Below are 22,045 nucleotides of genomic sequence, written 5' to 3'. Positions count from 1 at the left end.
TTTAAAATATATTTTTCTCAAGTTTCTTCGATTTAAATAAAGTCTTTTCTTTCCTTTTTATAGATATATGTAAAAAGATAGAGTATAATCTTCTATAAGTAATGGCAATCTTTTTTTTAATATTTCAGGATACTTAAAGAAGATGATTGCAATATATTGCAGAACTTGTCGAGAGAGGAATTTCGGGAATTTCGCTCGCTCGTGATCGACATGGTTCTTGCCACCGATATGAGTTTTCATTTTCAACAGTTAAAGAACATGAAGAATCTATTAACTTTGGCGGAGCCAAGCGTCGATAAAAGCAAAGCCGTTAGTTTGGTCCTCCATTGCTGCGACATTTCGCATCCTGCCAAGAGATGGGATCTTCATCATAGGTGAAATTTTTTATACAATGTCTGCAGTTTTTCTCTCGCGTTCTTATTTGTGTAAAACTCGTTCTATTATAAATTATCGCAGACGCAAAAATTGCTTGAAATTTTTCGTGTACGAATTTTTAAAGCGCAATAAAAATGCAAATGCGTGTAAAAACCTGCAATAAATTATTAATTTACGTATTAATTGCTAATGAACAGCAGAGAAAAACAGCAATTTTTACATTATATATTGAATGACATCATATAATGATGAGTAAATGATGGTAATTTTGAATGCACACACAGGTGGACGATGCAACTTCTGGAGGAATTTTTCAGACAAGGTGACAAAGAGAGAGAGCTCGGTTTGCCATTCTCGCCTCTGTGCGATCGTAACAACACATTGGTAGCCGAATCCCAAATAGGATTCATAGAATTCATTGTCGAGCCTAGCATGCAAGTATGCAGTGACATGCTGGAAACTGTCCTCGCACCGCTTAATGTCAAGGATACCACAGAAGAGCCTAGTAATGGTAAAATTACTTTTACACATATGTTTAAATTGCATAACTTTAAATAATTGCACTTTGAAACAGAGATGGCAAATTTCGCCTTGAAATTTCTTGGGAATTAATGTCTCATCATATAGTACTATTTGACATAAAAAAAAGTTTGAAATTTGAGGTCCCAAAATTCGACTCTATAAAATGGGCGAAAAAACAGATCTTTTGCCATCACTCTTTTTTTTTCTGGTTAATAATTGTTGATTCAATTATATCGGCAAAATATAAATTTCGAAAAATTCTGATTTATTATAAATTAAGTAATTGATTTTAATTAAATAAATGATTTAAAATGATGTTTAGGAGGGGAAAATAGAAGGTTCAAAATCGACAAACCTTGGACCTCATGTCTCGCAGAAAATAAGAAGATCTGGAAGGAGCAAGCAGTTCGAGGTACGTTATCTCGGTATTTTATGGTAAACATCAATAAATCGAAAATAGACGAAATCAGATGATTCGACACAACTGTGAGAATATTGTTTCTGCCTGTACGCTACTCGCAGAACTCGCAGAACTTATTTAACTCATTTGCTTGAATGCAACAATAAGATTGAAGCGAGTCGCAATGTCAACGTTTCATTTGCAGATGCAGAAGCCAAAGCACAAAAGGAGCAAGAACAAAAAGCCAGTGGTAATCGCGAGGATGGTGGAGGAACGCAGGCTCCGGCCGAAGAATGAAAGATACAACGAGCGATTGTATTCTTCAAGAGTCTCTGCAACTTTAGACTACGTGGAAGAAGCTCGTGATCTCTCATTGGATGGTTATTATTAATAAGTTTATGGGCTCCTTATTACGCTTACGAATGAGAGACAAAGCATCATTCGATAGTAGTACAAATAGATGTATGTATGTCATACACATTAGATGAGCGGAGACGATTCATAATATGTTGAGAGATAGATTGTTTAAATTCTTAAATACCAAAGGCCCGAGTCACGTATTTGTCTCTGCTACTCCTGTGTAAGATGTTTCGATTAGAAGTTATCGTTTATTTTTTATGGCTCGATATGATGTAAAATTACTCGATCTTATTAGAAAGTTACACGCGCTTCTCGATATTGTTGTCTCGATAATTATCGTCGATGTTGTAATGGTTATGAATTCTTTATCAATATGGAAAGCTTCGATTTCAGATCCGATTTTACGTGTTTGCAAATTGGTAAGTACAATATCCGTGATTTTCGCGATTCTTGAAATTCTTCTAAATTTCTAACGTAAATAGATGGACTGATAGATGGATATATTGTGTGTTAGAAGAAAGGAGAAGATATGATTCACACAAATCTTGATTGTGTTGTAATAATAATTGATAAAAATAATTAATAAAGGCATGCCCCCCTCTTGTGTTCTTGAACCGAACAATGCGGAAATACGAGTACCTTGCAACAGATGCACATTTTATTTAAAAAAAGAAAAAAGAGTGATACAAATTTTACAATCGGAGAATAATATGTTTTGTGTTTGATTTCTTTTCACAACATTACAAACGTGCAAATATTTCAGATATGCGTTCTTGATATTGTATTAAAAATCGTATTTACCGAGGGACAGAATATATTCAACTTAACTTTTATCTGTGTGATAATTAATCTCGATAATCAATTTTTTTTAAGCTCAATTTGATCATGCTAAACTACAACACTGAAGCATTTGATATGAAGAGCGTTATGTACGATGAAAGAATTTATATACTTTTGAATGAATTATAACTATCGATGATGATTATAAGGTTTGTACAATTATTAAGAATAAGAAGAATCTCTGAGACACTTTATTCAGCCATTTTCGTTTGCTGGCGATCATCGCACAAAGGTATATCGCACAATAATGTTACGTTTTTAATGCGATCTTTTTCGTTTAATTTTACTAGATAAACGAAAAGAAGAGTGCGAATAATTGAGGCTGCATGCTTTCGACGCGATTCCTTATCGCGCGGCGGAGGCGTCGATTCCTCTCGTTCATTATCGCGTTTATCAATTAGTCGCGGCGAAAAAAATAGAAGTTTGCGAAGCACATCCTTGTACATATATATCGTTCGTTAGATGTGTATCCGTATACACGTACACTGGTGCAGCTTTAATGTGTGTGTATGTAATGTATAAAAAAAAGGAGCAAAAGATAACAAGATGCGGCTATAATATTTAGTCGACATACTTATATATGTATATACACACACATATATTATATATACATATATAAAGACAGAAAAAGAGATAAAACATTATTTTATTGAATTTCTCGCGATATTACGGCCGTAGGATACTTAATGCGCATAGCGACACGCACGTCCGTGTTTAAGCTTGTAATTTACATATCCGTGAAAAAATGCGCGTCCCGTAAATTTTTGACGCGATAACAGATAATTGTCATCGTGTCACTATGCATCTCGTCTTATGCCGTGTCACACGCGTAAAAGAATCGGAGACATCAAACATTTGTAGTTTGTCAGTCTTATCTGTTTTTTGTATTATTCACAAAAGATGCTACGTGTGTCAAATTAGCCCCGCACTTTCTGAATTTTATATTTTTATCAATTGTTCTGTATTGCGCTACGTCTGTGCTGTATTGTGCCGTAAACCGCAATTTTCTAGCTCACTTTTTTATTTTTCAAAAAAAAAATTTTTTGTTTTTTTTTTTATTTTTTTGAAAATGCTTTGAGTTAGAGAGTTGCGATTTATGGCACAATCGTAGCGCAATGCAGCACAATTCATAAAAATTCGGAAAGTGCGAGGCTAACTTCACACCCGTAAAGATGCTGCCGTTACTGCAGACTTGATATTTTATTATTTATAGATGTATATACAATATATATATTTTTTTTAAATACATCTCTCGCACACTTGTTTTAGATAAGTTACACATTAGAGAGAAGAGAAAATAGTAACTTTGCCTTCCTCGTAGGTAACTTGTCTGAATTATAGTAAAAGGCTAAATCTATTTGAAAGAAAATAAAGGAGACGTGTCAATAAGGCCGTTTTTGGACGACGTCAGAATCACTTCAAACTTTGCTATTTTATTACTCTCGCTTTAGGTGCTGAGAATGAAGCACTTTAAGATCTCAGATTTACATGGGATATCACGCATAGTTACAGTGTCTGTCTCATTTAACTGTGTTATTAATGCATGAGCTTCCATTACCATACTTCCTCAAAACTACTCTTATATATGGTATATATACAGGGTGTCCGGTAACTAACGGATCAATGATTAAGGGCGGATTCTCTGGCCAATTTGGAGACGATTTTGTCTTAGCAAAAATGTTGAGAAGTCAATAATTTTCGAGTTATAAGCGATTGAAAAAAATGGGTTTTTTGAAAACTAAACGTTTTGGAGTTAAAAGTCTAACATAATTACATTCTTCAGTTAATTTCAGGTAGAGTTTACTATAATAAAATTTTAATTTGAGGCTTAGTTATAAAGATACATAATGACAAATATTGGAAAATTATAAAAAATGATGACCTTTTTCGACATTTTCGCTGAGGAAAAATCGTTCTCAAATTGACCAAAGAATCCATTTGTAATCGTTGGTCCGTTAGTTACAGGACACCCTGTATATATATATATATATATATACACACTCAGCTAACCATTTCTGCGGAGGCAAATATAAGCAACAACTTTTGTTTTGTAAAATGGCCGCAGATAAGAAACATATTTTGTCATTTCAAACACTGTGAGCATAAATTCAGTAAATATTTCCCAACATCTGTTAGCAGACTATATTGACAAAGTGGCAATGAGTAGCAAGCAGATCGGATCTAGGATTTTTCTTCGATTTGCTGAACATTTGGCGCAAATCTGTCCTCAATTTACGATTGACAAATCTGTTCCCAGTCTGTTGCCAATCTGTCGTCGCACTGTTAGTGACAGATCTGCTGTGGCATTGCACCCAACTTGATGTTAGGATATACTTTCAACTTTTGATTGCAATTGGAGCGCACTCGAGGACACAGTAGGCCCTGGATTTGCAGTCATATTTGGTCGTATTTTGTTTCCCGATTGTTAACAATTTCCAAGCAAATGATTAGCTGGGTATGCATATGTATGTGCATAAAATATGTCAAAGCGGTTTTTTTATTCCTTTGCCATCATATTAAAATCGAGCTCCGCTTTATTATATTAATACTTGGTGAAAATCATATATACCGATTAAAGTGATTCTGACGTGGTCCAAAAAATGGTCTTATCGACATCTCTCCTTCGTTTATTAGATGTATAGACAAGTGATAAATGAAAGTATCTGCCGCTGAAATAGACTCCGATTCTGTGTATGTACGTGGCAATAACTTGAGGCAAGGCTCTATTTATACAAATATGGAAAAGACCGCTATAAATATTGCGTAAAATAGGGAAAACCGAATTATAGCAGATTTTTCGAATGAAACATTTTATCATCAAAATCACAGAGATATTATATATATTACTTATACCGATATAGAGAATGTATAGGATACAATCTCACTAGTTTCGAAGAGTATAAAACATATCCGTCCTGCATTTATTTAATTCCACTCATTCGATTTGCATGAATTTGCGTTGTTGAATATGCAACAATTTCTTCTTTTCTTTCTTCGGAATGTTGATACATTTCATAATGATAGTTGTCTGTTTCTTACCATTTATTTTCTAAATCTTAGCTTTTCTAATCTTAGCCGACTACAGCGTGGCCTGACTAATTGAAATAAATCAAAAACTTAGAGTAAAAAGTTTGGCAAAAGCCCAACAAAAGATTAATTGCTACGCTCAACTAGAATTTGACAAAAATTTTATTCATATACATAAATGCATATTTTTTTACACTGTCTTATGCAAAATTTAATTGAGCAAGATTTGTTTCTTCTCTAATTGTAATTGCTTTGATTTTCTTTTTTGTGCAGAGACGCGAACGTCGCGTAACATTAGCAGTAAAATGTTGTAAAGTTAGATAAAATCTTTCGTAAAGTTGTTTGAGATGTTATCACGTGCCGGTTAATCGCGTGCGGTTAAATTTTTCTTCCTGCAGCGGACGAGGGGCCAATACGCGTGATAGAATTAAAGTGCATTGAGAAGTCACGATTGTATTAAGAGAATTATCGATTAGCCACGTGAATAAAAAAACATGCGATCGCAATCGAAGAATTTTATATTCGAACCTGCTCGTCGCTTTTCCAGCGAATATTGCGATTTATTCGGCAAATGCATACCTCGATTTATTTAAACTCGAAGAATAGATGAATGTCTGCCTCGTGTGTGTGTTTATTCACGTGACATCGTCTAAAAATCTCGTTTAAATTAATACTGGCCTTTCCTTCTTATATATAAAACGCGCGAGAGAGACTAATTATAATTAATTAATAGTTTGACAGGAGTCTCTCGAATGACAATTCTGCGAAACCGTGTATAGGATGATAAAAAGAAAGAGGGATTTTAACAATACTATACTCGACCAATACTATTAATTCTTAAGCTAATAGTACACACACATACAAGGTCCGTAGATTAACGAAGAGGAGAGGGAGGGTCTTCCCACGATGAGTGCGATATTGGATCTACAAAGTATGTGTGAGTGTGTGCCGTACGAAAAAAATAAAAGAGTGTGGTAATTCATAGGAAATTAGGTGAAACCAAGATTAGTATTGTTAGCATTGGACTATAGACTTATGGAGATAGATCCAACCGCTACATATATCTCTGTTTTTCGACGTTGAAACAGTCTTTCGTCAGAGTTGCGCAGTCTATATAGCTACCATTTCACGTGCAGCATACTGTCGCAGCAGTTTGTTGCTATTGGTGAAATTCAATTGAACGAACAGCAAAGGCAGCAAAGCAGAAGAACACGCAACTAGTTGATTCTAATTATTATTATTATATTAGTTAAATAATGGATTTTAAGAATAAAATAGATTAGTATGAAAATATAAAAGCAAAAATTGTACTTTTAACTTTGAAATAACAAGAGAACAAACAAATACGTTCTTATAAATTTTGATCGTGTGACTGTTTTGCTGTTGCAGCATGCTGCGTATGAAAAGGCACCTTATCTCTATAAGTCTATGTATTGGACATATGAAAGATATAGTGGTTTGTCAAGTCATTTTGGTTCTACATGTGTGAAACGAGTGGGAAGATCTTCCCTTTCCTCTCCGTCAATCTACGGATCTCACACACACACATAAACACATAATGAATTTCCTTCTTGCCTCTCTCTCTCTCTCTCTCTTTCTCTCTCTCTCTCTTTCTTAAGTCTACCTTTTTACTTCTCTCGGAACAAGTACGTCCGTGTAATGTTCGTAAATATCATTAGTCTCTCGATTATTGTAAATCTCGGCGAACGACGACGCACATGCCCGCTGCGCTATGCAATTGACGCTGATCGTTTCTAAGTGTCTTACCATGGATTCATAATGATATCGTACATTTTCTCTTTAGATTTATTTTCTAGCACAATTTAATACAGAGAAGAATGTGTACATAACCGGCAACTCCAGCACTATGTCCATTCGATGTGATGTAATGAAATGTAAACGTATAAATATATATATAACGAGAGATATATTAATATATTACACAAAGACACGTCACATTTATGATTAGCATTGCATTCTATCTCTCTGCCCCCTACTTCCTCTTCACAATACCTCTCTCCATAATTTTACCGAAAAATAAAAATATACATACTTTGTTACTTTGCTACGTGTTCTCCCCTCTTCGATTATTTCATAAATTTTTTCTCTCTCTCAAGTATTTTTTTTGCAATTAAGATTTGATTTTAGAAATAAAATCTAGAGAATAATTTGTTGCGAGTTTGTTTTATTTTGTATATTTCATATTATTTATATTAAAGTAATGATAAAATATACTAGCTTGCATTTAATAATTTTCTATAACAATATAAGAGTTAGTATCGTGATTGTGAAAAATTTACATGTGAAAACAAAAATATCACTGTTTATTTCCTCTTAAAATTGCCCCCTATTTTTGTTTTACAGAAATTTAAATAAAGCTTGAATCTTCTTATTTTAGTTCCATCTGTTTTACAAAAAAGCGTGACTGTTAAAAGCTTCAGGAGAAGGCTAGTAGCTAGTTTAAAACGTAGCATACACATTAGTTCTTCGCGTATGGTCTAGGATTCTTTGTAGCTAAAGCTTCGTGTGGCTTTATTATGATTTCACATATCTGAAACAGAGAAAACACCATTATATGTGCATATGGTATAATATATAAATTAAACTAAGTTCTATCGTGCACGTGTAATTTTTAATTTTAAAACAATGTTCTACAAATATTTGAGATTGACACATTTTTGATATGAAATATGAGCTATAAATATTAAATAGAATTGTAATAAATCGAAAAATCTCGGATATATAAATATAAATTTAAGATAAAACGGGCTAATAAGAGCTAGGCGCAGAAATTAAGTCCATTAAAACACTTGTTATTAAACACTTCTTTCTATTTAGTTTTAGTCTTCTCTTTGAATCATCTTTATCAGACCGACCGACACCGACTAATGAAAATTACAAGTGTCCCTTGACCTCAATTATATTCTTAACAGTATTCGAGTGTTATTTGCTTGCTAAAGAAAAAGAAGAATCAAAACGTTCAAACTAAATAGAGAAGTATTTGATAACAAATTTTTTACGCCTAGCTTTTATATATTAATTTATTTTCATCCTGAATTTATATTAGCGAGAATAATAATAAAATTAATAGAATAATAATAAAAATAAATCATATACAATTTGTCAAAATTAACAAAATAACATACTTTTTCTTGCTGATTTATTAAACGAAGAAGTTTTAATTATATATTATAAAGACATATTTATGAAAGTCATTAAATAATATCTACTTACCTGCACACGTAGCGGCATACTTAAACAATAAATCACCGCATCCGCAATATCGACGTCATGCAGTATTGGGACATCAACGAAAGCATCGCGGATATCTTTGCCCAAGCTGGCGACGACTTCCTTTACCATATCTGTCTTTACCATACCAGGACTGATGCTCTGTGTGTGATTACAAAAATTATGTATTTTTAAATATTACTTGATCATTATTATTCTAATTGTCATTGTGAAAAAAACATCAGTATATATACCAATAAAAAATCATTAAGTCAATAATCAATGATAAAATTAAATAAGAATGGAGATAAATCAACATTTTTCTTCTGCGTTCGACTGTAATAGTGGCTTTGTAATGATAAGATTAATTAATAGATAGTTCGCGTACCGTGACTTTGATATCAAGCTTTGCGTTTACTATTTCGTTGCGCAAACTCGCAGTCATTCCAGTGACAGCATATTTACTAGCACAATAGACATTCACTGGCGAATGGATAGTTTCTGCATAGTGCCCTGCTATACTGTAGATGAGACAAAAATGTAGTTAGCAGTGCAAAATAAACTTGACTTTACTTGACTCTTTGCGAAGTAACGTCAATTACTTAAAAAAATTAACTTTCTTCTTTCAATAATATTTTTGTCGATTATATCTATATAGATAATATATAATATATTTATTACAGTTTATAATGATGGATATTGATCGATAAAATTACAATAAAAAAAGAATAGTCCAAGATAAATTTTTTTGTTTAGAAAAAAATTAAAATATTAATAAGAATAAAAATGTCGGTATTTGTCAAAGATGCATTTTTTGTATTAGTGTAACTAATAATTTTAGTTGTAAATATTTTATATATATAATTTTGTTAGTTTATACATATATTATCCTTTCACGTACCACAGATTTTTTTGTACGCAGAATATTCAAATTTTTTGATTAACAATTTTAGTTTTATAAAAGGACTAAATTGCAAAATAGGATATGTGATTATTAAAGTACAGATTATTAAATTATTAAATAAAATTGTACACACACACAAAAGTTTTCTTTGCAATTACGTGAGAGTATTTTTACGATGGCATATATTGCAAGTGTTTGAAATTATATTCATAAACGTAATTAAAATGTTATTTATATCGTATAAACCTTACCTGTTAATATTAATGATATGACCCGAAGCCTTGCGTTTTTTGACAGATTGCACCAATTGCCGCGAACATATCGCCACCGCGAGCACATTTACGTCCAAAATTTTGCGATAAGTCTCCGTTGATCCGTCTTTTAATAAAAAATGTGTTATAAAATAATATATACAAAGTTTGTGAATTCCAAATAAATATGTCGCGTCGCGCGCGCGATAAGATATATCTTTCATTTTCCTCACATAAATGTTTACAAATAAAATATAAACACTTTGGAGATAAAAAAAGGCAAGAAGAAGAAGTAGAAAAATAAGTACCTATAATCGGCTCGACTGAAATCACACCAGCGTTGTTAATTAACACATCAACACCGCCCAATTCTTCCTCTGCCCGCTTAAACACTTGGAGAATTTCCTCTTCCTGTCTGACATCGCATTTCATCGGATAAACTTTGCCGTTACATTCAGAATTAATATTCGTCGCCAATTCTTCCAACTTTTCCAGCCTTCTCGCGATGGCGATCACTTTCATTCCACTCTTGGCGAGCGCTTTCGTGATCTGCGCGCCTATTCCGACGCTCGCGCCAGTGACCAAAGCGACCTTTCCTGCCCAACGATCCATCGCGATGGCAATCCTACGAAAGACTGTCAAGAAACTGATCGTGGATCGCCCTGATATCTTCTTAAATAATGCTTACCCTCACCAACGCGCATCAGTCGCCGATTAGTTAGCGAATCGGAAGAAGGGGACTGGTTGTATATAGAAAAGTCTATTGTACGAAACCTGTTGCAAATCAGCATGGATGATTTTTTGCACGCATTTTGATATGCGCGGCTAAGAGGATTCACTTGAATATTTTACACCTCGCCGAACCGATCTCCGATCTTGTTCGATTCATTCATGGTTGAGTCAACAGAATTTGAATTATTAATTTCCGGCTGTCACATTTTGATAAAAATAATTTTTTTACTAAATTAATACGTATGTTATATTTATAAAATAATTTTCTAAATTTTCAAACCTTGTTTAAGTTTTTTTGCATTCCTTTCATACATACATATATACAATTAATAATATTTTAACAGTATATTGCACAAAGACACGTCACATTTCTGATTAGCATTTGCATCCTTTCTCTACCTTCCCCCCCTTCCACTCTTCCGTCAACCTTTCTACATAATTTTACAGAAAAATGAAAAGATACATGCTCTGTTACTTTCTGCTACGTGTTCTCACCTCTCCGATTATATTTTATCAATTTTCTCTCTCTCTCTCTCTCTCTCTCTCTCTCTCTCTCTCTTCATCTTTCTTTCTCAAGTATTTTTTCGCAATTAAGATCGGAATTTAGAAATAAAATCTAGAGAATAATTTGTTGCGAGTTTGTTTTATTATTTTGTGTATTTCATATTTTTCAAAGGCAATCTCTCCAACAGTAATTACATTTTGGCAGGAAATAAGCAGTTACCGAAAAATACATTTGTTTTAACCGAATTAAAATAATGACAAAATACTAGCTTGCATTTTTACTAATTTTATATAACAATATAAGAGTTAGTATCGTGATTGTGAAAAATTTACATATATAAATACAAAAATATCATTATTTCTTTTCTATTGTCTCCTTTTTTGATTTACAGAAATTTAAATAAAGCTTGAATCTTCTTTTTTTAGTTCCATCCGTTTTACAGAAAAGCGTGACTATTAAAAGCTTCAGGAGAAAGCTAGTTTGAAACGCAGTATACGCATTAGCTCCTCGCGTATGGTCTAGGATTCTTTGTAGCTAAAGCTTCGTGTGGCATTATTATTACTTCACATATCTGAAACAGATAAGCACCATTATATGTGCATGATTGGTATAATATTTAAATTAAACCAAGTTATCTCTTGTGCACACGTGTAATTTTTAATTTTAAAACAGTATTCTACAAATTTTTTTTTTGAGATGACACATTTTTGACATAGAATATGAGCTACAAATATTTGAGATGACATTTTTGTCTTAGAATATAAGCTATAAATATTAAACAAAATTGTAATAAATTGAAAAGTCTCTAATATATAAACATAAATTTAGAATGGTAACGGAATAATAAGAGCCAGGCGCAGAAATTAAACCCCTTAAGAGACTGTTATTAAATAATTCTTTCTATTTAGTTTCGATCTTCTCTTTGAACCATCTTCAGTAGACCGACTAATCGAAAATTGCGAGTGTTTCTTGACCTCAATTATATAATAAACAGTATTCAAGTATTGCTTGCCTGCTGAAAAAAAAGTAGAACCGAAACGCTGAAATTAAATAGAAAAATATTTGATAACAAGTTTGTTACGCCTAGCTTTTACATTAACCTGTCTCTATCTTGAATTTCTATTACAGAGAATAATAATAAAATTAAATCATATACGATTTGTCGAAATCAAGAAAAACATAAAGGCCTATTTTATAAACTCACATTCTACCTCTAGATGTTCTATCTCTATAGTTAGAGGTACTTCTAAAGTTTGAGACACAGATAAATGTATCCAAGGGCACATTTATCAAAAGTAAATGCGGTTCAAAATAGGTTTTTTTGGATGTCTCTAAATGTGCGCTTAATAACTACTAAATGTGCGCTTATAATACCGCCATATTTATCGTGGCACATTTAGAAACAAATCTAGAGATAGAGGTACGCTCATAATACGACTCTATCTAACTTTAGATGCGCCTCTAACTTTAGAGGTATAAATCTAAAGATATAAATATGAGCTTATAATACAGGCCATTATCTTTATCTTGAGGATTCATAAAACGAAGAATTTTTTATTAGATATTATAAAAACACATTTATTCGAACACATTAAATCATATCCACTTACCTGCACACGTAGCGGCATACTTAAACAATAAATCACTGCATCAGCAATATCGACGTCATGTAGTACCGGAAGGTCAGCGAAAGATTTGCGGGCCTCTTTGTCCATGTTAGATAAGATATCCGTTACCATATCTGTCTTTACCATACCAGGACTGATGCTCTGTGTGTGATTATGAAAATTATATATTTTTAAATATTACTTGATCATTATTATTCCAATTATTATCGTTGTGTGTGTGTGTGTGTGTGTGTGTAAAAAAAAACATTATTATATAATATATACCAATAAAAAAATTATTAACTCATTAATCAATGATAAAGTTACATAAAGAGGGAGATAATTCAACATTTTTTTCTGCGTTCGACTATAATATTAGCTTTGTATTGATAAGATTAATTAATAGATTGTTTGCGTACCGTGACTTTGATATCAAGCTTTGCGTTTACTATTTCGTTGCGCAAACTCGCTGTCATTCCAGTGACAGCATATTTACTGGCGCAATAGACACTTATTGGCATATTAATACTTTCTGCATAGTGCCCTGCTACACTGTAAATGACACAAAAAATTAGTAGTGCAAAAAAATTAATTTGACTCTTCTTTGCGAAGTAAAATCAATTACATAAAAAATTAATTTATTTTTTCTTTCAATACTATTTCTGTCGGTTGGTGGGACCGTTCTTTTGCGGACGGCTCCGTGACCGACTCGGGCTCTAGGGCGGGCATCTATTGTCGAGGAAAAGGGACCAGCGATTCGATCGGAAGATTTACCATCGTTTTCCAAGCGGAAGTGATGGCAATCATGTGCTGTGCTCAAAACCTTCTTGCCAACAAGACCAGGGAAGAGCACATCAGCATTCAGACAGTCAAGCGGCTCTTAGAGCTCTTGACTCATCGGCCTTCAACTCCGGACTGGTCTGGGACTGGAAAGCGGCCCTGGAGGATCTGGCAAGGAGCAATAAGGTTGCTCTGGTATGGGCCCAGCATTTGCTCGGATACAGGCAGTCGAGAGCGCTGCTTAGGGACTCTCCGAGCAAGGACCTTGCTGCAGGCATCAAGAGACTGAGCAAAAGGAAAGCTGGGCTGGTGACGCGTATACTAACTGGGCACGGCATCCTCAACTATCATCTGCACAAGCTGGGACTCAGCAACAAACCCAAGGGAATGTGATGCACTGGAGAAAACCAGTCTCCACGTGCTGTGTGACTGCCCGACGTATGCAAGAGCAAGATTCGATCTGCTGGGATTGGCCTTCTTGAGGCCGTAGCAAGTAAGCAACTTCTCGGTTGGGGACTCCTCCGCTTTTAGGGAAAAGTGGGCCTCGGCTAAGGGCTACTTTTGTCTGGACTTTGTCCACACAACTTTGTCTGCGTGCCTTAGGCTTCTATACGAGGCCGTTCCCCCCTCTTTTTTATTATTATTGTTATTATTATCTCTATTGATTATATCTACGTAATAACAGATAATATATTTATTAAAGTATACAATGATAGATATTTATCAATAAATTATAATAAAGAGAGAATAGCCTAAAATAAATCTTTTTGTTTAGAAAAAAAATGATATTAATATAGAATAAAAATGTCGGTATTTCTCAAAGATACATTTTTTATATTAGCGTAATAAATAATATTAGTTGCAAATGTTTTATATAATTACGTTAGCTCATACATATATTGTACTCTTTCATGTACTATAGATTTTTTGTACACAGAATATGCAAATTTTTTGATTAACAATTTTTGTTTTATAAAAGGACTAAATTGTAAGATAGAATGTGATACAGATTATTAAATTATTAAATAAAACTGTATATATATAAAATTTTCTTTGTAATTATGTGAGTGTATTTTTTCGATGGCATACTGCAAGTGTTAAAATTATATTCATAAACGTAATTAAAATGTTATTTATATCGTATAAAGCTTACCTGTTAATATTAATGATATGACCCGAAGCCTTGCGTTTTTTGACAGATTGCACCAACTGACGCGAACATATCGCCAATGCAAGCACATTCACGTCCAAAATTTTGCGATAAGTCTCCGTTGACCCCTCTTTCAATAAAAAAGAGTGATAAAATAATATATAGCTTGCATATCAAATTAATTGTAAATATTTTAAATATATATGTCGCGTCGCGCGCGCAATAAGATATCTCCTAATTTTACTCTCATACATTTGTACAAATAAAATATGCATTTTCGAGAAGAAAAAGGAAAGAAGAAGAAGCAGAAAAATAAGTACCTATAATCGTCTCAGGTGAGGCCACACCAGCGTTGTTAATCAACACATCAACGCCGCCTAATTCTTTCTCCGCCCGCTGGAACACTTGAAGAATTTCCTCTTCCTGTCGGACATCGCATTTCATCGGATAAACTTTGCCATTACATTCACGATTAATATTCGTCGCCAATTCTTCCAACTTTTCCAGCCTTCTCGCGATGGCGATCACTTTCATTCCACTCTTGGCGAGCGCTTTCGTGATCTGCGCGCCTATTCCGACGCTCGCGCCAGTGACCAAAGCGACTTTTCCTGCCCAATGATCCATCGTGATGGCAATCCTACGAAAGACTGATCGTGGTTCGCTTGGAAATTCTCTTTTAATACTTACCCTCACCAGCGCGGACTAGTCGCCGATTAGGTAATGAATTGGCAGAGAGAGACTGGTTGTATACAAAAGTCTATATTATGCGAAACCTGTTGAAAATCAACATGATAATTTTTTGTACGCATTTGCACATGCTGAGAAATTTTACTTGCATATTTTACACTTCGTTGAACCGATCTCCGATCTTGTTCGATTCATTCATGATTGAGACAACAGAATTTGAATTATTAATTATCAGCTCTTACAGTTTAGTAAAAATAACTTTTTACGATATTAATATGTATTTTATATTTTTTACATTTTTAAACATTATTTTAATTTTTTTGCATTTCTTACATACATCCAGTCAACTATTTGCTTGAGAATTGTCAACAATCGAAAAACAATTTTCTACCAAATACGATTGCAAGTCCAGGGCCTACTGTGTTCTCGAGTGCGCCCCAATTGCAATTAAAAGTTAAAAGTATATCCTAACATCAAAAGTTGGGTGTAACGTTAGAGTAGATCTGTCACTAACAGTGAGACGACTGATTGACGCAACAAACTAAGAACAGATTTGTCAATTGCAAATTGAAAACAGATTTGCGCCAAATGCTCAGCAAATCGAAGAAAAATAATTAAGTAAAAAAAGAAAAAAGCAAATAAAAAACATTTGATAATTTATAATAATTAAAAAAAATAAAAATAATCTATTATAATGTATAAATGCGTATATTTTTGTTAGTCAAATCATATTTTCAAAAAAAAAACGTATATAACATATATCTTTTTAACTACATTTGGTACATCTGTGTGCTTTTGTTATCAATTTAACATTTCGACAGATCTCCAGAATCTGCTGCGTTTCTGGCATCAATCTTTTATCAACGATTTCGATAGATCTGCTTGTTACTCATTGCCACTTTGTCAATATACATAAAGTCTGCGTACTAGTGTGATTTGGGAGATATTTACTGAATTTATGCTCGCAATGTTTGCAATGACAAGATATATTTCTCATCTGCGGCCATTTAACAAACAAAAGTTGTTGCCTACATTTGTCTCCACAGAAATGGTTAGCTGGGATACAATTAATAATATTTTAACAATATCTTTAAAATGCATGTATTTTTTGTTAGCAATAATAATACATGCGATACATATTTTAAATATGTAATAAAAAAAAAATTTCGTTTTTTTTTCTTTTTCTACATAGATATTTCTACCAGAAAGAACAATTTTAAACTTGCGTGTTTCAGTGTAATTGTATAAATTGTGCCAATTCATCGCGTGTGATATCTATTATTTTTATTTACATAAGTCTGAACATGACTTGCTTATTTGTCGAGTTATCGTGTAAGTTTTAGTTACGATCTATATATATTCTAATGTCATATTTTGCAATACATATATATTTCAAAAATCTACTATTTGACATTCTACTATATAATAATAACAGCTATTATAATGTTCGAATTTGACGAAATTAACCAAACTTAAAATGATATTGAGATAGGAAAAAAGAAATATTTAAGACATTTTATTATTTCACTTCCATAATATTTTATTCTATCGAAAATTTCTATCGATTTTTTATTACATATTGTTAAATTTAACGATATTTTACAATATTACAAATCGTATAAACCTTCGAGAATTTATGTGTTCAAAATGCCGATGAAGAGAAAAGAACTATTTCAACTACATATATAAATTGACTGATTTCACACATCGCTAATAAACGCTATTAAAAGCTGTAGTCTAGTAATCATAAAAAATAAACACGTGTTTTATCTTTCAAGTTAATCTCGTCCTTATCATATCAACAACGCGATAACAATATCTCATATATATATCTCATATTTATACAAGAGTAAATTTATATAAGTGTATGCAAAATGCATATATTTTATGCTTTTTTTCATAAAACCATATATGCTTTTTGATAATGTATAAGAGTTTACTTCTGTAATAATTTAATATGAGATTTCAAAGTAGAAAATGTCAACAAAATAAATAATATTTATAAATATCATAATGATATATACAGCTATGTAAAATAAAAAATATAAAGTTTACCTGTCAATGTGAAAATTTTAATAAGTCTAATTAAGTATATACTTTTTACTTTTACAATATACATACGCGTTGTTTAGTAAACTCTCATATAGCGCGATAAAAAATTTATTAGGGGATAGGAAGAAAAAATAATTTCCAAATTGTTAGAAAAATGTTCTCTGTTTTTCTAACAATCATCGCATTGAGAACGAAACATCGCATAAAAAGCCAATTACGCAGTCAAGGTAGTTATAATAATAAGCAGTTATTTCTACTGGAAAAGAAAGAGATAAACAAATAATTGAACAAGTTGAAAATTACATGTTTATTCTATATGATTATGTAAGGCCCTGTGGCTAAACGATAGCTATTTAAAACGTTGGCCTTGCATACATAATCATGCAGGAAACGCTATTCTACAATAGATAATACACGGATATATATATATATATATATGGATAAATATGTGTGTACGGCGGTATCTTTTAATATTTTAGTAATTTATAATTTTAGTAATTTATAAATATATACATATAATTTTTCTAATTTTGCACATTTTTATAATATATAATTATTGCGCGATAATAATCCGACAATTTTCTATGATGCAAATTCGTATGACATATTCTCACATGTATTGTTGCCGTTTTTCCGCGTTGCTGATTGGTTGTCTCGATTCGCACTGTGTGTTATATTATATCAAACAGTTGTCATTGCGAAGGTTAATAGTTTGACAGTTATTCTAAACTCTAAACAATATATTAAATCAAAGCATATAAAATTAATAAAATCAATGGCGCGCGCTTGTGCTGTCTAGTAACGTAAAAATTGCAATATGTCTGCAATGACGTCTCGTATATGCAGTGAACATTGTTATATAATACGATAAATAAATTTCAAATTTATGAAACATTTTCTTTTATAATAAATATAAATTTTCAAATTTTTTATAAACCACGAGTATAAGATACAAAACCTTTCTCTCGCATTATATAATATATCATATGCATTATACATATATGATAATTCTATTGTATTTAATGTGCAATATTTCTTATCAAGAAAATAATACTAGTTTACAACCAAAAATTATTTTAAATCAGACAAAGTGTTTTGTATAAATTTTTGAATACTGAAAATGATGTCGCAAACCAAATATCACTAGCACGTCCGATTTCAAAAATAATTGAGGTTTAATATGTAAAAAAGTAAAATGGCTTTTTATGATATTTGAGATTTTTTTGTAAAAAAGATTATCTGAACAGTCCGCTCAGATATTATGTATGTATTGTTTATCCCTTATAAAATGCATTTTTTTTTATTTCATCGTACTTTTTAATCATGTTATGAAAGATTAAAGCTGAAAATTACTTTTCTAATGGAGATGCTTCTATTAGGAAAAAAGGTTTTTGGAAAAAATTATTCTCACCAAAATTACTTTTATTTGTTATTATTGATCTCCCTTTAGATCATATAACTTATCTGGAACATTTTTTCGAAAATGCATTTGTTTCAAAAATTTTTAAGTGGGCAATTAAAATGAGACACCCTATATATAAATATACATTAAGTGGAATCTATTTCGATAAGTTACACTGTGTATGTGTGTGTGTCGATAATTTTAAACTACAAATTATGAGTATAATTATATAATTATATATGATTTCATCATTATATAGGCGGAATATTTGCTATTTCACCAAAATCCTGTTTCTTTTTTAAATTCTTTCTAACATGATACACAAGTATAAGATATCGAAATAAAAAGAATGCATTATACGTGACTTTTGATAATAATTTCACAATAATCTTGACCTTTTTTACAAAAAAAATTTAATATCCTAAAAGAGTCATTTTTTTGCATATTAAACCTCAATTATTTCGAAAACCTATGCTGGTGAATTTTGGCTTGCGGCGTTGTTTTTAGCATCTAAAAAACTATAAGACCTTGTCTGGTTTCAAATAATAAAAAAGAAAATTTTGTAAGTTAGTATAATCTTTCCTTGACTATATATGATATATGTAAATATTATTGTGAAGTTACGAGAGTCGACAGGGTCAATAATTCAAATGATTAGATTATCGTAAACGGTAATGAGAGCGCGTTAAAGCATATAGAGTTTACAAATTTCATCCAGTAATTGACTTTGCCTGATCTTAGGGGAAGAAGGAGAAATACAATCACTTCCTTTCGTCGCGTTACGCAAACTTAAACAGGATCAATAGGATAATAGAGGGGACGGATCGTTTGCCGGAAACATCTCTTTACCAAAGGATTAACAAACTCGTTAGCTTAGTCGGCTACTATTAATGTATAACGTATCGTCTTACGTGGTGAAAATGTTTGGTCTTGCTTCGCAATGTTTGTGCGTATATATAAGAGCATGGGAATATTAACTTAACGCTTCGGTTTCATTACTAATCTCACAAAAACCAAATGAACGAAAATTGACTACAATTAGAGTAATTACAAAGAAATTCAAATAACAGATTGTTAATAAAATTAAATTGTTGTGATAAAATTTCATGCGTCAAATAAAAGGTTTAATTAATTTATACATATAGCTGATATTTCTGCGCTTTTAAAAATATTGAAAAAACATTGATAGAATTTTTATTTTATAAAAAAATATTAAACATAACTTCACGTTTGGTTTTATTATTATTTTTACGTCAGAAACCAATTTTGAGCAAAGAAGGATTAAAATTAAAATTATTATAGAGGAATTTAGGTAACATAGATTGTCAAAAAAATTGATGTGATAAAAAATCACGCATCAAATAATAAAAATTTGATTAATTTACAGCATATTTCTGCGCTTTTCAAAAAATATTATAAAAATACTTGAGAGTTTTTATATTTTATAAAAGAATATAAAATAACTTCACGTTTTGTTTTATAATTAATTTCACATGAGAAATCAACTGTGTGAACAAAGATAGATTAAAATTAAAATTATTACAAAAGAATTTAAATAACATAGATTGTTAAAATTAAATTAATGCAATAAAAATTTACGCATTAAATGAAAACGATCTGATTAATTTACAGCTAATTTTTCTGCGCTTTTAAAAAGTATTATAGAAACACTGCTAGAGTTTTTATGTATTTTATAAGAGAGAGTAATTGAGAAAACGCAAATTAGATATACAACAATATATGTATTTATTTCTCAGTTAAAATAAATATTTAATAAATATTTGAAAGTCGTGAAAAATACAATAAAGTTTATATTAAGGAATAATTTTATATTAAATCGAAAAATAATCACCTTTTATATGCGCACTGAAAACAAATCTAAACATTTAAAGCATGTTAATTCGATAAATAAATTATATATAACGAGTCAATTAATATTCTGACAGACCAGTATTCTATTTTAGATTTCTCCTTAATTATTACTCCATTCTGAATTGAAAAACAAGTCGAATAATGTTCAAGATATGACGAAAGAAGGACGATGAAACTTTCGACGCGATTGAGCATCATCAAAGTGTATGGTATATACCCGATCTCGAGTGTTTGTTTATACTGTGCATCGATTTACATTCGATCACTTCACGTACATATACGTATTATACATTCGACGTCAATTCCTTTCAGAACGGTGACGACTTACAACGACGGTTTGTGTTGCAAAGCTGAATTCAAACGGGAACGAGGGAATGCCATATGTGGGTTATCGACGAAATTCCGAGTCAAAAAGCAGGTGGCAGAGGTCGCGGTCAAAGCGGTGAACGATAACGGGTATAGAGAGGAAAGATTTTGAATATCGCTGATGGTGCTGCTCTCAAGTGTCCCTCGTACTAGAATTTCTACCTCTAACTCGCTCTCTCGTTCCGCTTTCCATCTTTTCCCTCCTCGTGTCACGATTGTGGCTTACGTTCTAGGAGCGCATCTGTCTTCTAGCAAAGACGAACGAAACGTTGGACCCGTGTGTACGAAAGGCCCCTATTTCTCTTTTGACTTTAAGCGAGACTTAAATATGTCTTTGCCTTTATCTTTTTAGAAAAATAATCATGTACAATCGAGCCTTAGTGCAGAATTTGAATTTGAAGAGAAATATTTGCTTTTTTTCTCATACAATCAATTTAGACTGATTTTACGCAAATGTCATTTACACCACTCCTTTGTACGCAAAATTAATATGTAATTTTAGTAATTATTTAAAAAGTTTTCATAGAAATTTAAATTATTTTATCAATATCATTCACGTGGCTGTTTACAATTTAAGTATATAGCTTTCTTTCGAATATGTGATTTATTTTATTTCGTTTTTGTGTTTTGATACATATTTTACACGTTTTTGACGTTTTTTAAAAAATATTTAAAATTTTGAATTAAAAATAAATATATATCGTAATAAATATCAGGAAAGTTAAAAGACGTAATTTTTAGTATTTTATTTTTGCTGATAATTCGATATCTGTAAAAAATATACTAATGATTAAGTGAACTTTAATAACAATAATAATAAATATTTTCAAAGAGTTTGAATGTACAAATACGCAAATGGTGTTTAAATACATTATAATATATATAGAACAAGTTAAACCCTTTTTCTACATTTCATAATTTTTGCGATATTTGCTCAAAAATTAAATTTAGATGTAAAAGCTATTTTTCAGCTCTCTTAATG

General features: G+C 31.7%; 3 protein-coding genes across 11 annotated transcripts in view; 1 reads left to right on the top strand and 2 right to left on the bottom strand.

Annotated features, from left to right (window-relative positions):
* Nucleotides 1–7,486, top strand: part of LOC114933091 (dual specificity calcium/calmodulin-dependent 3',5'-cyclic nucleotide phosphodiesterase 1) — a 99,596-nt gene extending 92,110 nt beyond the window's left edge. For all 9 annotated transcript variants that reach the window (XM_029305545.2, XM_029305544.2, XM_029305547.2 and 6 more), the window contains 4 exons: nt 129–374; nt 660–886; nt 1,220–1,309; nt 1,503–7,486. In XM_029305545.2, the coding sequence (XP_029161378.1) occupies nt 129–374; nt 660–886; nt 1,220–1,309; nt 1,503–1,594 (655 nt within the window). In that variant the 3' untranslated portion in view covers nt 1,595–7,486. The remainder of the gene's footprint in view (nt 1–128; nt 375–659; nt 887–1,219; nt 1,310–1,502) is intronic.
* LOC114933055 (farnesol dehydrogenase-like) lies at nt 7,313–10,563 on the bottom strand. The gene is made up of 5 exons (XM_029305489.2): nt 10,219–10,563; nt 9,911–10,037; nt 9,144–9,276; nt 8,759–8,917; nt 7,313–8,075 (listed from the first exon to the last, which is right to left on the bottom strand). The coding sequence occupies exons 1-5, from the start codon at nt 10,520–10,522 to the stop codon at nt 8,004–8,006; spliced, it is 795 nt and encodes a 264-aa protein (XP_029161322.1). The 5' UTR covers nt 10,523–10,563; the 3' UTR covers nt 7,313–8,003.
* A 706-nt stretch (nt 10,564–11,269) lies between these two features.
* Nucleotides 11,270–15,350, bottom strand: LOC114933054 (farnesol dehydrogenase-like). The gene is made up of 5 exons (XM_029305487.2): nt 15,005–15,350; nt 14,688–14,814; nt 13,174–13,306; nt 12,758–12,916; nt 11,270–11,718 (listed from the first exon to the last, which is right to left on the bottom strand). Exons 1-5 carry the CDS (start codon nt 15,306–15,308, stop codon nt 11,647–11,649), a joined length of 795 nt encoding a protein of 264 aa, XP_029161320.1. The 5' UTR covers nt 15,309–15,350; the 3' UTR covers nt 11,270–11,646.
* Between the last annotated feature and the right edge of the window lie 6,695 nt (nt 15,351–22,045).

This window comes from Nylanderia fulva, unplaced genomic scaffold (genome assembly GCF_048542155.1).
Source record: "Nylanderia fulva isolate GAGA-0341 unplaced genomic scaffold, ASM4854215v1 Scaffold29, whole genome shotgun sequence".
In the NCBI taxonomy this organism is placed as follows: Eukaryota; Metazoa; Arthropoda; class Insecta; order Hymenoptera; family Formicidae; genus Nylanderia; species Nylanderia fulva.
This window is presented reverse-complemented; position numbering and strand designations above follow the sequence as displayed.